Source organism: Mauremys reevesii, linkage group 15 (assembly GCF_016161935.1).
Source record: "Mauremys reevesii isolate NIE-2019 linkage group 15, ASM1616193v1, whole genome shotgun sequence".
Classification (NCBI taxonomy): Eukaryota; Metazoa; Chordata; order Testudines; family Geoemydidae; genus Mauremys; species Mauremys reevesii.
In genome coordinates, this window is record NC_052637.1 from 19986498 (window position 1) to 20007424 (window position 20927).

General features: G+C 41.5%; 1 protein-coding gene across 12 annotated transcripts in view; it reads left to right on the plus strand.

Moving 5' to 3' along the window:
* Positions 1 to 20927, plus strand: part of MAP2K4 (mitogen-activated protein kinase kinase 4) — a 181933-nt gene that overhangs the window by 106155 nt on the left and 54851 nt on the right. For 11 of the 12 annotated variants that reach the window (XM_039500947.1, XM_039500952.1, XM_039500941.1 and 8 more), the window contains one exon: positions 8323 to 8497. In XM_039500947.1, coding sequence (XP_039356881.1) covers positions 8323 to 8497 — 175 coding nt within the window. Of the gene's footprint in view, positions 1 to 5927; positions 6093 to 8322; positions 8498 to 20927 lie in introns of those variants that run through there. The other variant, XM_039500953.1, reaches the window with a different exon arrangement.

The window sequence follows — 20927 nt, forward strand, 5'->3', positions numbered from 1 at the left end:
AATCTGTGCAGCAAGCTTTTTCTTTCCCCTTAAAGCTTCTCTCGGCCCTGCAGAATACATTTCATGCCCCCCAGTTTGAGAACGTCTGATCTAGTCTCACCCCCCGCCAAGATGCAGGATTTGTTGTGTCTAAACCATCCAAGACGGATGGCTATCCAGCCTCCTTTTGAAAACTTCCAGTGAAGGAGCTTCCATGACCTCCCTAGGTGTCTGTTCCATTGTCCTACTGTTCTTACAGTTAGGAAATTTTTCCTGAGATTTAATCTAAATCTTTCATGCTGTAGTTTGAACCCATTGCCTATTGTCCTACCCTCTGTGGTAAAAGAGAACAACTTTTCTACTTTTTAATGGCAGCTTTTCTAGTATTTGAAGACCACTATCATGTGCCCCCTTAATCTCCTGTTTTCCAAACTAAACATACCCAATTCCTTCAGCCTTTGCTCATATGGCTTGCATTCCATCCCTTTGATCATCTTTGGCACTCACCTCTGCATCCTTCCCAGTTTCTCTATATCCTTTCTATACATTGGTGACTAAAAGTGGACACAGTGCTCCAGCTGAGGCCTAACCAGTGATGAGTAGAGCTGTACTGTCACCTTCCGTGACTTACATGCTATGCCTCTGCTAATGCAACCTAAAATTGCATTTCCTTTTTTTGCAGCAGCATCACATTGTTGACCCATGTTGAAGTTGTGATCCACCGCGACACCCAGATCCTTCTCAGCAGAACTCCTGCCAAGCCAGTTATCCTTCATTCTGTATTTGTCCAACTGATTTTTCTTCCCTAAGTGTAACACCTTACATTTGTTTTTGTTGAATTTCATTTTCTTGTCTATAGCCCAGTTCTCCAATTTATCAAGATCTCTTTGAATATTAGCTCTATCCTCCAAAGTGTTTGCAACCCCCTTGACCCTCAGCTTTGTGTCATCTACAGATTTGATCAATATGCTCTCTCTTCCTACATCCAGGTCATTAATAAAGATGTTAAAAAACACCGGACCCAGAACAGATCCCTGTGGAACCTCATTTGAGACCTCCCTCCAATCTGACATCATTCCATTAATAGTTACTCTTTGTTTGTAGTTGTTTAACCAATTATGTATTCATTTAACGGTAGTTCTGTGAAGCCCACATTTCTCCAGCTTACTTATCAGAATGTCATGTGGGACTGTGTCAAAAGCATTGCTGAAGTCCAGGTATATTATGTCTACCGCATCCCCCCTATCCACCAAACCAGTTACCCTGTCAAAGAAGAAATCAAGCTGGTTCTTAGTAAATCTATGCTGGCTGCTAGTGATCACCCCTTCATCCCCCAGGTATTCACAAATTGAATATTTTATACATTGCTCTAGTAGCTTCACAGTTGTAGAGGTCAAGCCAACTGGTATGTAGTTCCCTGGGTCTTCCTTTCCCCCCTTTTTAAAGATGGGCACCACATTAGCTCTTCTACAGTCTTCTGGGACCTCTCCTGTCATCCACGAGTGTGCAAATATTATTGCCAGTGGCTCCAAGATTTCTTCAGTTAATACCATCAGCACCTTGGGGGGAATAGCATCAGGCGCCACTGACTTGAATTCATTCAGATTAGTCAGAATATCTCTGACACATTCTTTACTTACCCTGGTCTGCATCCCTTCCCTTTTATTGTCTATGGGAACTTCACTAATTGTCCGGTCACATGTTATTTTTTTGAGAAGACTGAAGCAAATTAGGCATTGAGCAGCTCTGCCTTTCTATCATCTTCCATTACCAGCTCACCTTCTCCATTGAACACCATCTTTGGTCTTTTTTTTCTGTCTGACGTATTTGTAGAACCCCTTCTTGTTGTCTCTAACATTTCTTGCCAGTTATATGCTCCCACCATAACATTTCATCCCTTCCCTCTTAGTTTTCTTTGCTCTGATACCCACAGCAACAGAAAGGAGCTCACTGAAGATTCACATACTTGCATATGCCACCTTTCTGGCCTGGCCTTGCTCCATTATGTAGGGCCTTAGTGCTGTCACATAATCTTCAGGTTTGCCTGAAATTACCCCACCACCTCTCTGCTTATCCCTCAGAGGACTTCTCGCCAGTGCCAAAGAAATGCTTGTTTTTAAAAGTTTCAGCATTCCTACTGCTAAGATACTAATCATGATTAATAACATTGTGCGATTAATCATGCAGTTAAACAATAATAGAATGCCATTAATTTAAATATTTTTGGATGTTTTCCACATTTTCAAATATATTGATTTCAATTGCAACACAGAGTACAAAGTGTACAGTGCTCACTTTATTTTTGATTATAAATATTTGCTCTGTAAAAAAGAAGCAAAGGAAATAATATTTCAGTTCACCTAATACAAGTACTGTAGTGCAATCTCTTTATCATGAATGTTGAACTTACAAATGTAGAATTATGTACCAAAAAAAAATCCATTCAAAAATAAAATAATATGAAACTTTAGAGCCTACAAGTCCACTCAGTCCCACTTCTTGTTCAGCCAGTCGCTCAGACAAACAAATTTGTTTACATTTGCAGGAAATAATGCTGCCTGCTTCTTGTTTACATCACCTGAAAGTGAGAACAGGTGTTCACATCACTATTGTTGCCGGTACTGCAAGATATTTATGTGCCAGATGCGCTAAAGTTTCATATGTCTCTTCATGCTTCTACCACCATTCCAGGGGACATATGTCCATGCTGATGGCGGGTTCTGCTTAATAACGATGCAAAGCAGTGTGGACTGACATGTTCATTTTCATGGTCTGAGTCAGATATCAGATAGCAGCAGAAGATTGATTTTCTTTTTTGGTGGTTTGGGTTCTGTAGTTTCAGCATTGAACTGTTGCTCTTTTAAGACTTCTGAAAGTATGCCCCAGACCTCGTCCCTCTCAGATTTTGAAGGCACTTTAGATGCTTAAACCTTGTGTTGAGTGCTGTAGCTATCTTTAGAAATCACACATGGTACCTTCTTTGCGTTTTGTCAAATCTACATTGAAAGTTTTCTTAAAATGAACAACAGGTGCTGGGTCATCAGCTGAGACTGCCTTAACACAGAGCAGGAGACATACAATTCTCCCCCAAGGAGTTGAGTCACAAATTTAATTAACACATTTTTTTTTTAATGAACATCATCAGCATGGAAACATGTTCTCTGGAGTGGTGGCCGAAGCATGAAGAGGCATATGAATGTTTACTTTATCTGGCACGTAAATACCTTGTAACACCGGCTACAAAAGTGCCATGTGAATGCCTGTTCTCACTTTCAGGTGACATTGTAAATAAGAAGGAGGCAGCCTTATCTCCCGTAAATGTGAACAAACTTGTTTGTCTTAGCGATTGACTGAAAAGAAGAAGTAGGACTGAGTGGACTTGTAGGCTCTAAGGTTTTACATCTTTTTGTTTTTGAGTGCAGTTATATAACAGAAAATAATCTACATTTGTAAATTGCACTTTCATGATAAAGAGATTGCACTACAGTACTTGTATGAGGTGAACTGAAAAATACTATTTTTATCATTTTTACAGTGCAAATATTTGTAATAATATTAATATAAAGTGAGCACTGCACACTGTATTCGGTGTTATTATTAAAATCAATATATTTGAAAATATAGACAAATATCCAAAAATATTTAATACATTTCAATTGGTATTCTATTATTGTTTAGCAGTGCAATTAAAACTGTTATTAATCACAATTAATTTTTTTTTTAGTTAATTGCGTGAGTTAACTGTGATTAATTGATGGCCCTAGTGTTTATGGTTATTTTTCAGTAGAGTTTTAGAATCTTGTAGTCTTATTAGACTTGCCAAGCTTCCTGTGTGGATCTAGCTCACCAAGCTAGCAATTAGCAAACTTCATGTCCTGAATTTGTATGACACTGTCCTTGGCCCTGAACAGTGGTGCCTGGCTCCAGCAGTCCTTGTGGCTAATGCCAAGCTGGATCCATGAACATTTTTTCCTTCTGACAAAGGGCAACTGTTGCGAAGAATAAATGCCTTACTTGGTGTTCCTAATCCCTGGAATATAACTGCTGTGACAAAGCAAAGTAACCATTTGGAGAAAGGTCTATAAGTTGGCATCTTACAAATGCAATGCTCCATATAGCACTAGCTGTTTTATCTGTTCGAGCCCATGGGACTCCCAAGCCTCTGATAGTTTTGGATTAACATTCTAGACAGGGATTTTCAAAGGCACTAAAGGGAGTTAGAAGCCCAAATTCCAGTGAATTCAATGGGAACTGAACTCCAAAGACCCCTGGACTCCTTTAAAAATCCCATCCATAATTATTTGAGGCTGAGAATGTTACTCTAACTCCTTGTGTGTGGGTATTAAAAGTGATAGTATTAATAAATCTTAAAATCTCCCCCCTTCCCCCTTAAAGTCCATTTTGGGGCATCCCTGGGATTCAGCTTGATCTTGTGAGGGTTATATGCCCAGCATGGAAATGGCTTTTTATCCACATTCCTGGCCTGATACACTTTGATTGCCTCCTTAGAAAGCAGAAAAGGATAGGGGAAGAGAAAGCTGGCATATTATTACCTAAAAAGTCTATAAAGGTTCTTATATATCACTAGGCACAAGTGATTGAAATCCAGCCTCTAGCAGTTAAGCTGGATTCTGGCATTAGCTACTTCTGACCTTCTTGTCTGACCTTCACACTGCTCTCTAGAGTTACTCTTGTTATTTTAATTCTGAATTCACTGTGTTGGCTTTGTAGGGCGGACTTTAAAAATGCTGGCTCTAAGTGCTTGTCTACATTAGAGCTTTTTGCACTGATATAGCTATAATAGTACAAACCCTATTGTAGATGCACTGACCTGGAATTAAGTGGGGTTTGCATTTATCCTGGTTTCACACCAATGCACTCCCATATTACACCAGTGCAATGCATCTACTCAGGGGTATGCACTTGTGTGCAGCTACACTGGTGTAGAGGTCCCTGCATTAGACAAGTCCTAAATTACCTTTCCACTGAAGAAATCACTAAAATCATAACATTTTAACGCTGACAGGAATGTTTGGGCTCCAGACTCTGCTTCTTATAGGAAAATGGCAATATTTACTTCTAAGAGCTTCACTACATGAACAAAGTCTGTATTAAAACATGTGCCACTCTGTTATACATGTCATTTGACCAAATGACCATTTCACGTGGGCATTTGAACAGGTGACTAAAAGTATGATCAGGATTGTTAGTGGCATTTCACTAGGACTAAAGCAGATTGCTTTCATGTTTATAGTTCCATGGAGCACCTCTACTTCATGCCACCATCTTCGCACTTGCAATCCCCTCTATAGGGAGAGAGGCATTGCTAAGATTTCTTAACCCCACCCCATTGCTTATGTCTTCCCCCTGCCACTGCAGGGACAGTCACACAGTTTGCTAAAGCAGAACAGGAACCTCATTTTCCATTTTGTAGGAAATTCCGTGAGTTTGAATTCCTTTCCTATTCCAGAAAGGAATGAAAACAAAAAATTTTGAAATTTGCCTCAAAACAAAATTCCGGGGAAAAAAAGAATTTGAAGTCAATCGAAGCATTTGTTGTTTAAAAAATTGAAATGTTTCATTCCAATGCCCACATCTAAATTTTTTAATATTATAAAATAAATTTAAAAATAAAAAGTGATTTCAAAACAGAAAATGGAAATGTTCTGTTGTGAAAATGTCAAAATGAAACATTTTGACCTTATTGACCTTCCCCCAGAAGCAAAATTTTGACATAACTGACATGTTTCTGCTAAATGTTATGCTTTCAACGAATTGGCATTTTCCAGCAGGAAAATATTCCATCAGAAAATTTCCAGACTCTGCAGCAGCAGGGCTTCATCAGCAGGATTTGGTGTCACCACTGTGCATGTCTGCCTTCCAGTCCTTCCTGCTACTATTCTGGCTGAGAAGACATGAGCAGGAGGGGCCATTTCCTAGCACCTTTCAAAGCAGCAGTTCACACTACTAGCTTCTTCCAGCAAACGCAGAACCGTTTTCAGATTACTGTCAAATCAAAATGTGCTAGCAGCAAGGAAAGCTCTAACTCTCATCACCCAGCTCCCAAAGTAAATTGTCTTTATGTTCAGCAGAGGCAGGTGGCAAAGTCTGAGGTGAGGTTTCTTCTGTTCTGTTCTTCTGTTAGTTTCTTTTAATTGTTTTCACCCACTCTTGTCTTCTGTTTCCTTTTTTCATTCCTTGCTTTTTGTTAAGTTCATTCCATACAGAATCTAAGTTATTGCAGTGTTTTATTTTGAGGAATTTAACACACACAAATCAAGGAAGGCCTCTGCAGATTTTTGTATTCTTAATGTCTGTGCCATCATCAGCATGACCACACTTGAATTGTGTTTAACTGCAAGGGTTTCAGAGGGTTTAGATGTGAAGTAGCAGAGTGGGGGAGTCAGAATAGGAAAGCTATTACAGGGAAAGGGGAGCAGCAGCATCACAAAAAGTTGCTGAGAGAAAAATAGTGTTCCTGAAAGAAGCTGTTCAGTGAGATTCTTCTTCCATTGGGTCCACGGAATGCAGATGTTCAAGGACCAAGAAGTGCAACACCAGTTTCATAAAGAAGCTAGAACTCAGCAGATGAGGTCATTTAAGCCTTTGTTGTTCCAGTAAATGGGTACTTTGGGCCTGACCTTGCTGCCCACAAAGACCAAACTTCCAATGAAGCCCGAAGGGGTAGGCCTACACAGGCTGCTGGGAGCATGTCTCTCAGCCTGGGTCAACAGACACTTGCACTAGTGGGGCTCGGGCCAGCTTGCTGAAAATAGCTGTGTAGACTTGGCTTTGATGTTCAGACTTGGCCTGGAGTTCAGGCTCTGAAGCCAACCTCTGTCCCTAGGCTTCAGAGCCCAAGTGCCAACCCAAGTCGGAATGTTCATTTTGCTATTTTTTGCACGCTAGCATGAGCCCACTAACATAAGTCTGTCAACCCGAGCTTCAAGACTTCTCCCATAAGCTGTGTAGACATACCCAAGGAGTTCAGGAGTGGGCCCATAGTAATATCAAAGCATGTGTCATGTACAGCAGCTGACTGACAGATGTTCTATTGTATTTATCAGCATGGAATACACTGTAGTATGTTTATTCCTTTGGCTAGTTAACTTGAGAAACTTGGAGCATTGGATCAAAAGTCTATTCCTCATTATCGCTCATTTTACCAAATCCTGGAATTTCAGCTGCTTGATCAACTGCTCGAATGAATTGGTCAGTATCCAGGTGACTAGTCTGACAAAATCTCCTTGGCTTTCATAAATGCCTATCTGATATAATGCCTCCATAACACTGGAGGATTCTGGTGTGAGCGACCTTTTGATTAATGTGACTTTAAAGCTGAAAGCCCAGTCTCCTGGCATAGCTTATAACCAAGGAAGTGTTTGTCAGCAGATGAATGCATGAGAAACACTGTAGACTTTTGCAATTGTTTTAAGGTAAACACTATTATTTACTAGGAATAAAGTGTAGAAAATACACATACGTTTTCTATTAAATCAATGTTAACAACAAAATTTGCAACAGGTAATAGGAAGCGCCTTAAAACAACTGTGGAATTCTGTAGCTTCTGTCACAAACTATGGGCACCATCTTGCATTCCTTACACAGACAAATTCATATTGAGGGCTATGGGAGCTCTCTGTGGCCGAGGACTGTGGGCTCAGGCACTTTGTCAAGAAACATTTGGTCTGGCAGCTTCTGGTTTCTTGGGTAATAGTAAATTTGCATTATATTTTATATTATAAATGGCTCTTCAATGCCTTTTTTCAACTAGATGAACTGATTATGCACTATTTGAAATAAGTTACAGTTTTTCATTAAGATCAACATGCTCTTCATAAACCTGCTAATACAAACAGGAGATTTCGTTTGATTTCTGTTCAACATGAGCAATACAAGAAAGACAGGTAGTGACCAGCAAGTGCATAGCTGCAGGGGAGGTAACACGCATAGCTTTGCGTACATGGGACTAGGAGTGCTCTAAAGAATCTTGGTTCTGCATGCTATACCAAGTCCTGCTACAAGGCTGATGTATTTTTATGCACAATAGAAAATAGCCATGTAAATGAGAGTAATTAGAATGAATCTCATCTGAGACACATATTAAGCCTTATGCTGCAGTTAAGACATATAGCTAATTGAAGCTGTGACCAAATGTATTTCTTTGTTGATTTAACATTCTCCCTCAACCCTGCATCCCCAACTAGAATCCTCCCTGGAATCACATTGTTGCTGTAGCCTATGTGCACCCCTCTCTTTCAATGTTTAATCAAGTGCTGCTGAAAAGAGAAAGTTACAAACTATTTAAAATGTGGAAAAATTGCTTCCCAATATTTTTGACAGAGAGAGACTGAGAACACACAGCATTGAATCATCAGGAAAATTGAAGATTTCCCCTGAACAACATTGGGATTTTACTGCAGAGGACTTGAAAGACCTTGGAGAAATTGGACGAGGAGCTTATGGTTCTGTCAACAAAATGGTCCACAAACCAAGTGGGCAAATTATGGCAGTTAAAGTAGGTGATGCCCATAATTGTGTTTGTACTTCAGTTCATTAAGGATGGAACGTGATGGAGAATTAATGTTCATCCGTCTGTCACCGTCTACTGTTCTGTTCTGTTTATCTCCAGTATAAAGGGTACTTGTGCTGAAAACACTGTGTTTAATGGGCATATCTGTCAAGTGAATTGTGAAGGTCTTATATCTTGCTTGTGCACTTTAAAAAACTGACTGCCTCTCAGGAAGCAACTGCTGCAGGGGATTGGATGGCTCTGGAGACTGGTAATGGGATATGAGGCCTTTCACCTGCTAATCACTGGTTCATATCCAGCCTAGGTTGGTAGTAAGCACAAGTTAACATCCAATGGCAGCGTGGTGTCCTTTGTGAAATGAGTTAGTGAGTAAAGACTGGTTCCAACTGGACATATATTCATGCTGCAGCAATTGACAGCCTCACTAGAGAGGGCAGGAAATGAGTGAGCATGTGTTTAGAGAGCATACTGCTCTCCCACTCTCACCATGATGTGGAAGCATGGAGTGCCTCCTCTGCTGACCCAGTTCTGGAAACATAGACGATATCAGCCTCCAGGGCTGTCCATTTGATACTTTACACCAGCACCAAACTCATGCTATTTTTTTTTTTAATCTTGTTTTCCTAGCTCTTGTGTAACAAAATAATCTTTGTCTTTGCTTTAAAACTGCACCTTGTTGGGGATTTTTGATTATTCACTTGATGGTCCAGTTTGGAGTGAGATGGGCAGTGTATGTTGTTTCACTCTGAAAGTGATGAATTCTCTCTTCTTTGCTTTTGCTGTGTAACAGTTAATGATATCCGCCTCTTAAATCTAGTTACAGGTACAGAATAGTGACACATGCTCCACTGGCTTCATTGGAAGAGTAGAAGTGAGCTCTGAACCCAAACTACCTAGATGTACGTGTCACTCTCTTTAGTGGTCTCTCTCTCCAAACACTGTCTAAGTGGGTCTGGACATGTTAATTCCCAGTGGGTTCATGTACTGGTTGGAGCCAGTTTGGGGACGTGTTGCAACCCTCTTGCTAGCAGCCATTTTATATGATAGAGAGGCGGATAAGACCCCATTGCCCAAGATTTGTGTATGTGCTGCTCCTGGGAACAACTAAAATGCTCTTAGAGTCTCCAGCATCACTTCTTTCCTCTTACTTCCCCCAGCAACATGGCACCCTCCTTCCAGCAGACGGGTGGTCAGTTATGTCTTTTGAAGTTGTTGGGATTGGCATAGCAGAATGATGCCTGGCACCTTTCCCGACTCAGGGACAGAGCTTGCTGTTGCTGCAGCACTCCCAGCCTCACCAAGCCCAGTGAGTGGGAGATGGAAGGAGCCACTGGAGAGTGCTGTGAGGCACTCCTTACCATTGGGCTCAGCTGGTGGGCTGTGCCACATTCCTCAAGGCAAGGAGCCTTGATGTTGAAGTTGTTTAGGATTAGCTTTCCCCACAAAGCCGATCCTGAGCTAGCTGCTGGAGCATGCACTGGACACGGCTTTCTCTGATTTCTGTGACTGCTGCTTTTTGGGCAGTCCGGTAGGTGGGTCAGTCTCTTGACCCTGTTGTTGTCCCTCATGGGCGCCTGGTGCTCCATGATGGGTCACCACTGGGTTATCCCTCCTCTCCTTCCTCGCACAGAGAGAGGCTCCTCTCTCTCTAGCTCACAGTGTGCCACCAACAACTGACTCCATTCCAACTCCCAGTGTCTTGCCTCTGCTTGAAGAAGCAGGCGGTGTGGTTCTCTAAGCCTCTCCACTTTCTGTCTGCTGGCAGGAGCTTTCTCCACTGTATTTTGGTTTTTCTCCCTCTGCTTGGTGCCCCCTCTGGGCAGGAAGAGGATTTTTGAAAACAGGAAACTGGTATTTAAAGAGAAAACATGGCAGTGCAGCAGGCCCAGCTAGGATTAAAGAGCTCCTTCACATGCCCAGCCACACAGTAGTGTGCCACCTGCCCCACTTTACAGCAGGATGGCAGGCAGCAGAGAGTGAAATTCAGCAGCAGGAGCTGGCTTTGCAGACTCTCCAAGACAGCTGTTCCTAGCTGCTTGGTGTTTCAGGCCAAGGTGAAGCATCGACTCCAACAGCAGTGATGTGGCAGACAAGCTTTCAGCTGTGCGGGCTGGTCATTCAGCAGCAGAACATAACATTTTGGAAGTAACAAGCCAGAGACCTGTGGCTGTTGTCTTCTGTTCTGACTGGGGTGAAATAAAGTTCCCAGGAATGTGTCTGTAAATGGTGGATTCTCTGTGACTTTAAGTCTTTAAACCGTGATTTGAGGTCTTCAATGACTCAGCCAGAGTTGAGTTGTCCATTACAGGAGTGGGTGGGTGGCCTGCAATTTGCAGTGGGTCATACTGGATGATCATGATGGTCCCTTCTGACCTTAAAGTCTATGGGAGGCTGGTAGTTAGAGGGGCAGGAAAAATCCATGGGGCAGGACCCAGTCCCCCTCTCTCTTTCAGGCTGACATGGTAACCAGGTATTTTTGCCCCACTTGTTCCAGGAAGGGCCATAGACAGTTCTGATTATGGTAGCTATCTTGAACCCCCGTCCCCTCAGTGGATCTCTCTGATCTCCAGGCCAGGTCTGACTCCTACAGGCTATAAACAAACCACAGTTTAAAAAAAATGAACAAACAAACCGAGTTTTCCTACTCCAGTGGCTCAGCTTCCCTAGATTTACTCCCTGTTTTTTACATTTGGGCACTATGGGGTTTGGGCACTGAGCCTGTTCTCCTCTCAGCTTCCCTCAGATAGGTCATTTGTGCAGCAAGGCCTTGGCTTCCATTTTCCACTTCTTTCACTGGCTTTTCCTCAGAGAGTCAGCGGAGTGGTGCAGCCCATACTACTAGCCTCCTGGTGCCCGTAAGCCCATTGTTCCCCAGCTGTCTCAAGTTTAGCCTACCTCAGTCTGCCATTTTACCACTGCTTTCTCTGAGTCTTCTTTTTCACGGGATGCAACAAAGTGGTCTAGCCCATACTGCTAGCCCATCAGTGTCAGCAGAGCTCCCGTTTTCTGTTTGGCCTTCCTTAGGTAGCCACACCTGCTGCTTTTCTTACCAAAGCAGCAGAGCAGCCTAGCCCGTCCTGCCAGCCTGCATGTGCCAGTACCCACCAAAATAGCTGGTATCTGCAGGCAGAGGTACTATTAATTTTTTTCTTTTTTTAGTTTCCTTTCATGCATGCTAGTTTGGCTTAGCCAACCATTTTATTGAGCCTGGAAGCAGCTTTCATCTAAGTATTACTGCTGAGGCTGTTTACTTGCTCACACCATCAGCCTGCCAGTTTCAATGGACAATCCAAAAGGCTGTGATTCTACACTGAAATGTCAGCATTAAGGGAGGATGGTGCACCATTTTGTTGCACAGGTGTAAAAACACTTCAGCAAGGCTTTAAAGCTCACAGAGCATTACTGCATGTGCAAAGGACTTCAGCATGAGTGCTCATGCCCAGCTCTGCTTCCCTCTTTTCCCCTTATGATCCTCTGCATATATATGTTTAAAAGTAAATAAAAAACATAAATGTGTTCCCATGTCTCTCCAAGGGGCATGGCAGAGCCTGGGACAGTAGCAAAGCAGTAGCTGCAGAAGCAGCAGTCTTTAAAACTGTGAGGCTGGGTAGCTTAGTACATTGGAGGGGGGGAATGGGGTGTTGTTCTACCATTTCTGAGGCAGTTCGTTCAAACCTTCAGTATGATGCCTCTGTGTACCTTGATCAAAAGAAAAAAGTAGCACCCCAAGTGGGTAACTGGAACAGAGGGGGGAAGGGGAAAAATAAGAGAAATACCATAGTAAACAAAAACATGCACCGTGGGCGTCTCCATTTTTCCCTCTTAGAAGAGAGCTTTCTAGAATCAGGAAACCAATTATCTTCGGCACCACTGAGGGAGCCCTGGTAGGCCCCACTCAATTCCAGGTCAGTGGTTGTCCCAGGAAGCTCATCAGAACAAATTCCTAGAATTGCAAGCAGTTAGGAAGGTGAGCTCTCTATCCATAAGCCTCCCTCTTGATTTGTCTAGCGCATGGTCCAGCCATTAGCTCATGTTATACCCTTTGGTGCTAGATTGAAGAACTCGTTATTAAATATTTGTTCCCCATGTAGGTACTTATAAACTGTAATCAAGTCATCCCTTAATCTTCTCTTTGTAAAACTAAATAGATTGAGTTCTTTGAGTCACTATAAGGCGTGTTCTAATTTTTTCGTCAATCTCATGGCTCTTCTCTGAATCCCAATTTATCATCATCCTTGAATTGTGCACAGCGGCATGGGACAGAGTGTTCTAGCAGAAGTTGCACCAGTGCCAAATACAGAGATAAAATAACCTCTTCACTTCTACTTGAGATTCCACTGTTTTTACATTCAGGGACTGCATTAGCCCTTTTGGCCACAGCATTGTATTAGCTGATTATCCCCCAGGATCCCCCAGGTCTCTTTCAGTCTCTCAGCTTCTCAGGCAAGAGTTCCCCAGCCTGGCAAGTGTAGCTTATATTTGTTGTTCCTAGATGTATATATTTACATTTGGCTGTAATAAAATACATATAGTTTGCTTGTGCCCAGTTTAGTGCCTAGTGATCCAAATCGCTCTGTATCAATGAGCTGCCTTTTTCGTTACTTACCACTCCCCCAATTTTTGTGTCATCTGCAAATTTTATCCTCGATGATTTTATGTTTTCTTTCATTTCTTTCATTTTTTTAAAAAATGTTAAATTGTGTTGGGCCAAGAACCAGTCCTGCAGAACCCCACTAGAAACATACCTGTTGGATGATTATTTCCCATTTACAGTAACATTTTGAGGCTTGTCAGTTAGCCAGCTTTAAATCAATTTATTGTGTATCATGTTAATTTTATATCTTTCTATTTTTTTTATCAAAATGTCATGCGGTACCAAGTCAAATATGACATTAACATTATTATCTTTATCAACCATACTTGTAAACCCATTGACCGATATTAGTTATGTTGTCCTTCTTTAATTCTGTATTAATCGAGTACTGTATCAGCAGCTCCATGATCTTGTCTGGGATCAGTGTCAGACTGACAGGCCTATAATTATATATGTTATCATATAAGAACATAAGAACGGCCATACTGGGTCAGACCAAAGGTCCATTTAGCCCAGTATCCTGTCTTCCGACAATGGCCAATGCCAGGTGCCCCAGAGGGAATGAACAGAACAGAACAGGTAATCATCAAGTGATTAATCCCCTGTCGCCCATTCCCAGCTTCTGGCAAACAGAGTCTAGGGACACTATCCCTGCCCATCCTGGCTAATATCCATTAATTTATCTTTTTTTTTGAACCCTGTTACAGTCTTGGCATTCACAACATCATAGAATCATAGAATATCAGGGTTGGAAAGGACCTCAGGAGGTCATCTAGTCCAACCCCCTGCTCAAAGCAGAACCAGTCCCCAACTAAATCATCCCAGCCAGGGCTTTGTCAAGTCTGACCTTAAAAACCTTTAAGGAAGGAGATTCCACCACCTCCCTAGGTAAACCATTCCAATGCTTCACCACCTTCCTAGTGAAAAAGTTTTTCCTAATATCCAACCTAAACCTCCCCCTCTGCAACTTGAGACCATTACTGTTAGGGGGCTTATTCCTTCCTTCCTTATTCCTCTCACTCCCCTGGTCTTTCTCGCATTAATATAGAGCAACAATACCCAAAGTCTGAAGGTGCAAACAATTCGATGTTTATTGGGGTGAACTTCCAGCAAGCATGATTCCAGTTTCCTTCCTCAGTGTCCCCCTTCCCAGCTCTGACACCACAGAGCCTTGCCTGTGTCCCTGTTCCCATTCCCCCCCCTTAGCGAAACGTGATTCCAATTCCCCCACCCCCATTCCCTGTTGCCATTCCCCCCCTTACTTCCTGATTGCAGATTATATAGTAAATCTTTAGTTCTGCTTAGCTATACCTTAACCCAGTGGTCTCCAAACTTTTTTGATCGTGTACCCCTATCAGTAAAAATTTTTTGAGCACTCACCCCCTGCCTCGCCGAAGCCAAAAAAAAAAGCAGCTCAGAATCCCACCCAAACTGCTGAAGCAACAACAACAGCAACAAAAAAGCTGCTTTGACTCCCGTCTGATGAAGCAAAAAAAAAAAAAAGCGCTTCTTCTGCCGTGCACCCCCAAGGATCCTCTTGCGCACCCCATTTTGGAGACCACTGCCTTAACCAATCATTTTACTAAAATTTAACTAACCAATCCTAACATATTGTAACATGATTATTTCACCAATTATATCCCACCACCTTAATTGGTTTAGACCCAGCAAAATTAATTATACAGCAGACAGAAACAATTACAGAACCAGACAGAGACTATACAGACAAACAATAGGGGAGTGGAGACTACAGTGACAGAACAATACAGAAATGAGGATTTCACATCCCAGCTATTGATAAGTGAGTTCTTGCCAGACAAGATGCTATCAAACTAAGTTTCCTTTTACATCTTCTAGGCTCTTCCCTTTCTCTGGAGGTGATAGGAATATCAGGACAGGATTGTATTCCTAACAGCCCAATAGCACCTTATTTCAATGTGACTAGTTTGGAATGTAAGGATGTGATCATACATTTCCCAGTTTATGGCTGGCCTCTGCTGCTTAGCCAAAGGCTTAGCCTAAGAACAAGACCTCAGACTGTCCCAGTAAGAGAAGGCCCTTATACCGGCAGACAGTGATTTTGATTCTTTCTTTTATACCTCTATAACTAGCTTAGTGATAAGAATACACCTAGATTCTTAAAGTATAGGCCTTTGCAGAAGTCCTGAATATCTATATCCTAACACTCCACCCCTTTTCATCCTCTGGCGTTGTGTAAAGAAATACTTCCTTTTTAAAATATTGGCACAACATTACATTTCTTTGAGTCTTCTGGAACTTCTCTGGTTTTTCAAGACTTATTTAAAATCAACATTAACTGTGGGCAAGGTCCTCATCCAGCTCTTTTAAAACTCTTGGATGCAAGTTATCTGGACCTGCTGATTTAAAAATGTTTAACTTTAGTATCTGCTGTTTAACATCCTCCTGAGAATGAAATCCTCCTGGTGGAATGAAAAGAGTGTTATCATGTGATATGGCTACATCATCTGTTTTTACCCCAAATACAGAACAGAAATATTTATTGAACACTTCTGCCTTTCCTTCATTATTAATGATAATTCTAGTAATGGACCAATACTATTGTCAGGATTTTTTTTTCTAATATACTTTAAAAATGCCTTCTTATTGTCCTTAACTCTGCTGGCCAGAGATTTGCACTTGCTTCCCTTATCAATTTTCCACAGTTCCTATCATCTGTTTTATAGTTATTATTATCCATTTCCCTGTTATTCCATTTGTTACATATATATTTTAAGCCGTAAGAGCTTTCTTCCTCAATTGTGAACTTGTGGCTTTTGAGTACTTAGTAAGGTGCTATTAAACAATTCCCAAACACCATTCACATTTTTCTAATATAATTTCTTCCTCCCAGCTGATTTGGCTCACAATTGTTTTCAGCATTGTGAAATTGGCTTTTTAAAGCATCAAGGGTATATATCACTCATCGGGACATTATTCTGATTGCACATTATAAATGTGATCAAATCATGAGGTCTTGTATCTAAGTTACCATTAATTTTTAGTTCTGTGATCAGTTCCTCTTTATCTGTCAAGATGAGGTCTAATATAGAATTCCCCCATGTTGGATACAACAGTTTTTGAGTTAGGAAACTGTCATCTATATTTAGAAATTCTAAGAATGTTTTAATATTGGCAGTATGAGACATCCAGCATATGTCACTCAAAATCTCGCAGCTTTTTTCTTACCCATTATAGCTAGGTGCATCAGGAGCCAGTCATCCTGTTCCCTTGTGTGATTTGGGGTCTGTAACAGAGACCAACTAGTTCCCCATTTTGTGTTTTATCTGTTAGTCCATTGCTCATTTTCATCATCTGAGTCAGATGCCACCAGCAGAAGGTTGATTTTCCTTTTTGGTGGGTCAGGTTCTGTAGTTTCCGCATCAGAGTGTTGCTCTTTTAAGACTTCTGACAGCATGCTTCACACTTCGTCCCTCTCAGATTTTGGAAGGCACTTCAGATTCTTAAACCTTGGGTCGAGTGCTATAACTATCTTTAGAAATCTCACATTGGTACCTACTTTGCGTTTTGTCAACTCTGCAGTGAAAGTGTTAAAATAAACAACACGTGCTGTCTTATCTCAGACTGCTGTAACATGAAATATATGGCAGAATGTTGGTAAAACAGCAGGAAACATACAGTTCTCTATGGAGTTCAGTCATAAATGTAATTAATGTATTATTTTTTTAATGAGCATCGTCAGCATGGAAGCATGTCCTCTGGAATGGTGACCGAAGCATGAAAGAGCATATGAATGTTTAGTATATCTGGCATGTAAATACCTTGCAATGCCAGCTACAAAAATGCCATGCAAATGCCTGTTCTCACTTTCAGGTGACATTATAAATAAGAAGCAGGCATCATTATCTCCCGTAAATGTAAACGTATTTCTCTTAGAGATTGGCTGAACAAGCGGTAGAACAGAGTGGACTTGTGGGCTCTAAAGTTTTACGTTGTTTTGTTTTTGAATGCAGTTATGTAACAAAAAATATACATTTGTAAGTTGCACTTTCACGATAAAGAGATTGCACTACAATACTTGAATGAAGTGAATTGAAAAATACTATCTTTTGTTTAGCATTTTTATAGTTCAAATATTTGTAATAAAAATAATAATATAAAGTGAGCACTGTACACTTTGTATTCTGTTTTGTAATTGAAATCAGTATATTTTTGAAAATGTAGAAAAAAATCCAAAACTATTTAATAAATTTCAATTGGTATTCTATTGTTTAACAGTGCGGTTAAAACTGTGATAAATCGTGATTAATTTTTTTGTGTTAATCAAGTGAGTTAACTGTGATTAATTGACAGCCCTAGTAATAACTAGACCAATCCTGATTGTTTTTTGTCAAACCTGTTCTTAAAAAACTCCAGTGATGGAGATTCCACAACCTCCTGTGGAAATTTGTTTAACTACCCTGACATCTTTCCTAATGTCCAGCCTAAACCTCCGTTGCTGCAGTTTAAGCCCATTGCTTCTTGTCCTATCCTCAGAGGTTAACGAGAACAATTTTTCTCCCTCTGACTTGTAAAAAACTTTTATGTATTTGAAAACTGTTATCGTGTTCCCCCCGCCCCCAGTCTTCTCTTCTCCAGACTAAACAAACTAAGTTTTTTCAATCTCTCCTCATAGGTCTTATTTTCTAGACCTTTAATCATTTTTGTTACTCTTCTCTGGACTTTATCCAATTTGTTCACATCTTTCCTGAAATGTGGCGCCCAGAACTGGACACAACACTCCAGTTGAGGCCTAATCAGTGTGGAGTAGAGCAGAAGAATTACTTCTCATGTCTTGCTTACGACACTCCTGCTAATACATCCCAGAATAATGTTCACTTTTTTTGCAACAGTGTTACACTGTTGGCTCATATTTAGCTTGTGATCCACTATGACCCGCACTATGATCCCTTTCCGCAGTACTCTTTCCTGGTCAGACATTTCCCATTTTGTATGTGTGCAACTGATTGTTCCTTCGTAAGTGGAGTACTTTGCATTTGTCCGTATTGAATTTCATCCTGTTTACTTCAGACCATTTCTCCAGTTTTTCCAGATCATTTTGAATTTTAATCCTATCCTCCAAAGTATTTGCAATCCCTCCCAGCTTGGTATCATCCACAAACTTTATAAGTGTACTCTCTATGCTATTATCTAAATAATTGGTGAAGATATTGAACAGAACCAGACCCAGGATCAATCCCTGCAGGACCCCACTAGTTATGCCCTTCTAGCTTGACTGCGAACCACTGATAGCTACTCTCTGGGAATGGTTTTCCAACCAGTTATGCATCCACTTTATCGTAGCTCTATCTGGGCTAAATTTCCCTAGTTTCTTTATGAGTAGGTCATATGAGACAGTATCAAAAGCCTCACTAAAGTCAAGATATACCAGGCCTACCGCTTCCCCTCTATCCACAAGGCTTGTATTGGATTTATTTGTTCCTTGCTCTCTATTATTCTTGAGCTTTGGAGGGTTTTCTCTAGGGGAGAGGCTGCAGCATGTTGTACTTGTGGTCTGTGTGTTAGTTGGCAGCGTTTTTGTACAACCTTCACATGCTCTTGGGGAGGTGCTGCTGATCACTCGAGATTCTGCAGCTTATTCCAACAGTTTCTTTTGTTCTTGTTACATCACTAAATGTTTGCTCCTTAGCCAGTTAACCAGGGTCACTGGGCTGTGGTGGAATATCCCTGGTGCACTTTGGCTAAACAATACCATCTCTTTCTGGCCAGAACCACTCAGAGCCCGCAGCAGTGCTGGATGCAACATATGCTTTTCCCCTATTTGGATCACCTATCTTCAGTCTCCAGCACTTTTGTATGGGACCTCTTACTAGTCCCACCATCAGGTCTTCCTCAGCACTCCACAAAGGTGCATTAGTTGAGGATATCATGCTGTCTTCTTGGGTTTTCTTGTAATTCTTGTGTCTGTTTGAAAGAGTTCTCCTGTATAACTGGAACTCTTTCTCGTCTCTGGGCCTGCTGTCTGTTTCCTCCTCCTTTCTTCCCGGTGCGAATGTACTTGGAAAAGACTGAGCGGTGTGGTTTCTTGGTCTTGACATTCATTTCAGTTTATTGTTATAATAGCATCTTCCATATAAACTATATTCTCAAGTGCTTTACAGTGGTAAGTGATAAATAACAGCAGAGGAGGTAATGGGAAGGGAGAGAAGAGATGTTTTGGACTGAAGTTTGAAGTGCAGTGGAGGGCCAGAGGCAGAGAGATATAGGGATGGCAGGAGCTGTAGAGGAGGAAGCTGTTGCACTAGCCTCGATGAGATTGTGCAGGGGAAGAGGAAGAGGCCAGTACTAGATGACTAGAGAGAACACTGTGTATCTGGGGAGAATCCAGAAAAGGTCTTAAAAACAAGAATAGTAATTTTAGGCTGGATCCTGAAACGAAAGGAAGTCAGTGCTATTGTATGTGATGTGGTGGCACAGCTTTCTTCTAGGTGTGGGAGGGCCGATTGCAGCATTCTGTGTGTGCTGGAGCTAGGAGAAATTGAGGACCCATTGAGAAGAATGTTCTAGTATTGAAAGGGGTTGGGCGCTATGGATGAGGGTTCCGCAAATGTGGAGTAGAGGCAGCATTGTTGAAGGAAGATATGGGCAGAGGAGGTGGCCTCTGAGTCGAGGGAGATGCCAAGGTTTCAAACTGGAGAAAAGCTAATTTCTGAGCCCCCACTGTTCATCTGCTTTGTAGAGTGTTCCAGATGGAGACGACCAGCCGTGTGGCAGTGTTCTATGTGAAAAGCTTTCTGAACCAGGAGCTGTCCAGACAAAGAGCTCAGTACATTCAGTGTTCTTGAAAGGTGCTAGGCTGATGGTCCTGGCTGCTAATGTCCTCTGTCCATACCATAGCTAAAAGCAAAAGCAGCAGTACTGCAAGCTTCTTGAGACCCCAACCACCTGCCTTCCCACCCGCCTTGAGGGAGATGTTAGGTTCTTTCAGCCCTTGGCATCTCTGCAGGGCTGTATATTGTAGTCATGTCCTCTGTGATGTGTATATTTGATGAGGCATGGAACAGATTCACCAAACTCATTTCACATACACCACTGAACTGCTGTCAGATAGATTTGAACCAGTGACCCAGACATGAAAATGTCTGAAGCTGCCTTACTAATCCCCTGAGCCATCCACTCTCTGTGCCTACAGTAGCTGTATTTCACCCATTTGGCTGCATTGGAGGGGTGTGTGAAGTGATTCCTGTGTATGCTGTGCAAGTAGCTTGCCAATTTTCCAGAGTGCTATAGGATCCGTTGGGAAAGGAAGGAATTATTGTTCTAGGCTAAAACATAAGTTACTAGAACTTTAAGGCTGCATGGTGAAGCACTCAGAATATCAGGAAATGTCAAAGGTAAGAACAATCATGCAACAGCTACTCTGCCTCCTGTGCATGTATCATTATGAGACAGTCTGCAATTACATTATCATACATTATTTCTCAAATAGTGCAGTACAAGAGCCTGACCCTGAAAACTCTACAACCATCTGTAGTGCTTATTAATAAGTTGTCTCACTGACGTCCATGTCTCCACTTAGTTGTGAGCACTGTGCTCAGTAGAGTTGGTAGGATGATGCTCTAGAGTCACAGTTTTTTCTACAAGTTTTGGCAAGAACTGGTTTATAATGATAAATTTGTCTCTTTCCCTCCCCTTCCCCCGTCTCATGCTGGAAAACAGTTGAACTGTTTTTGCTGAAGCTTTTGAAAAACAAAAGTCTTCAGGCAGAAACTGAGCATGGAAAATTTTATCCTGAAACACAAGTTTTGGAAAGCTATAATAGCATGCAAACCATTGTGTAAC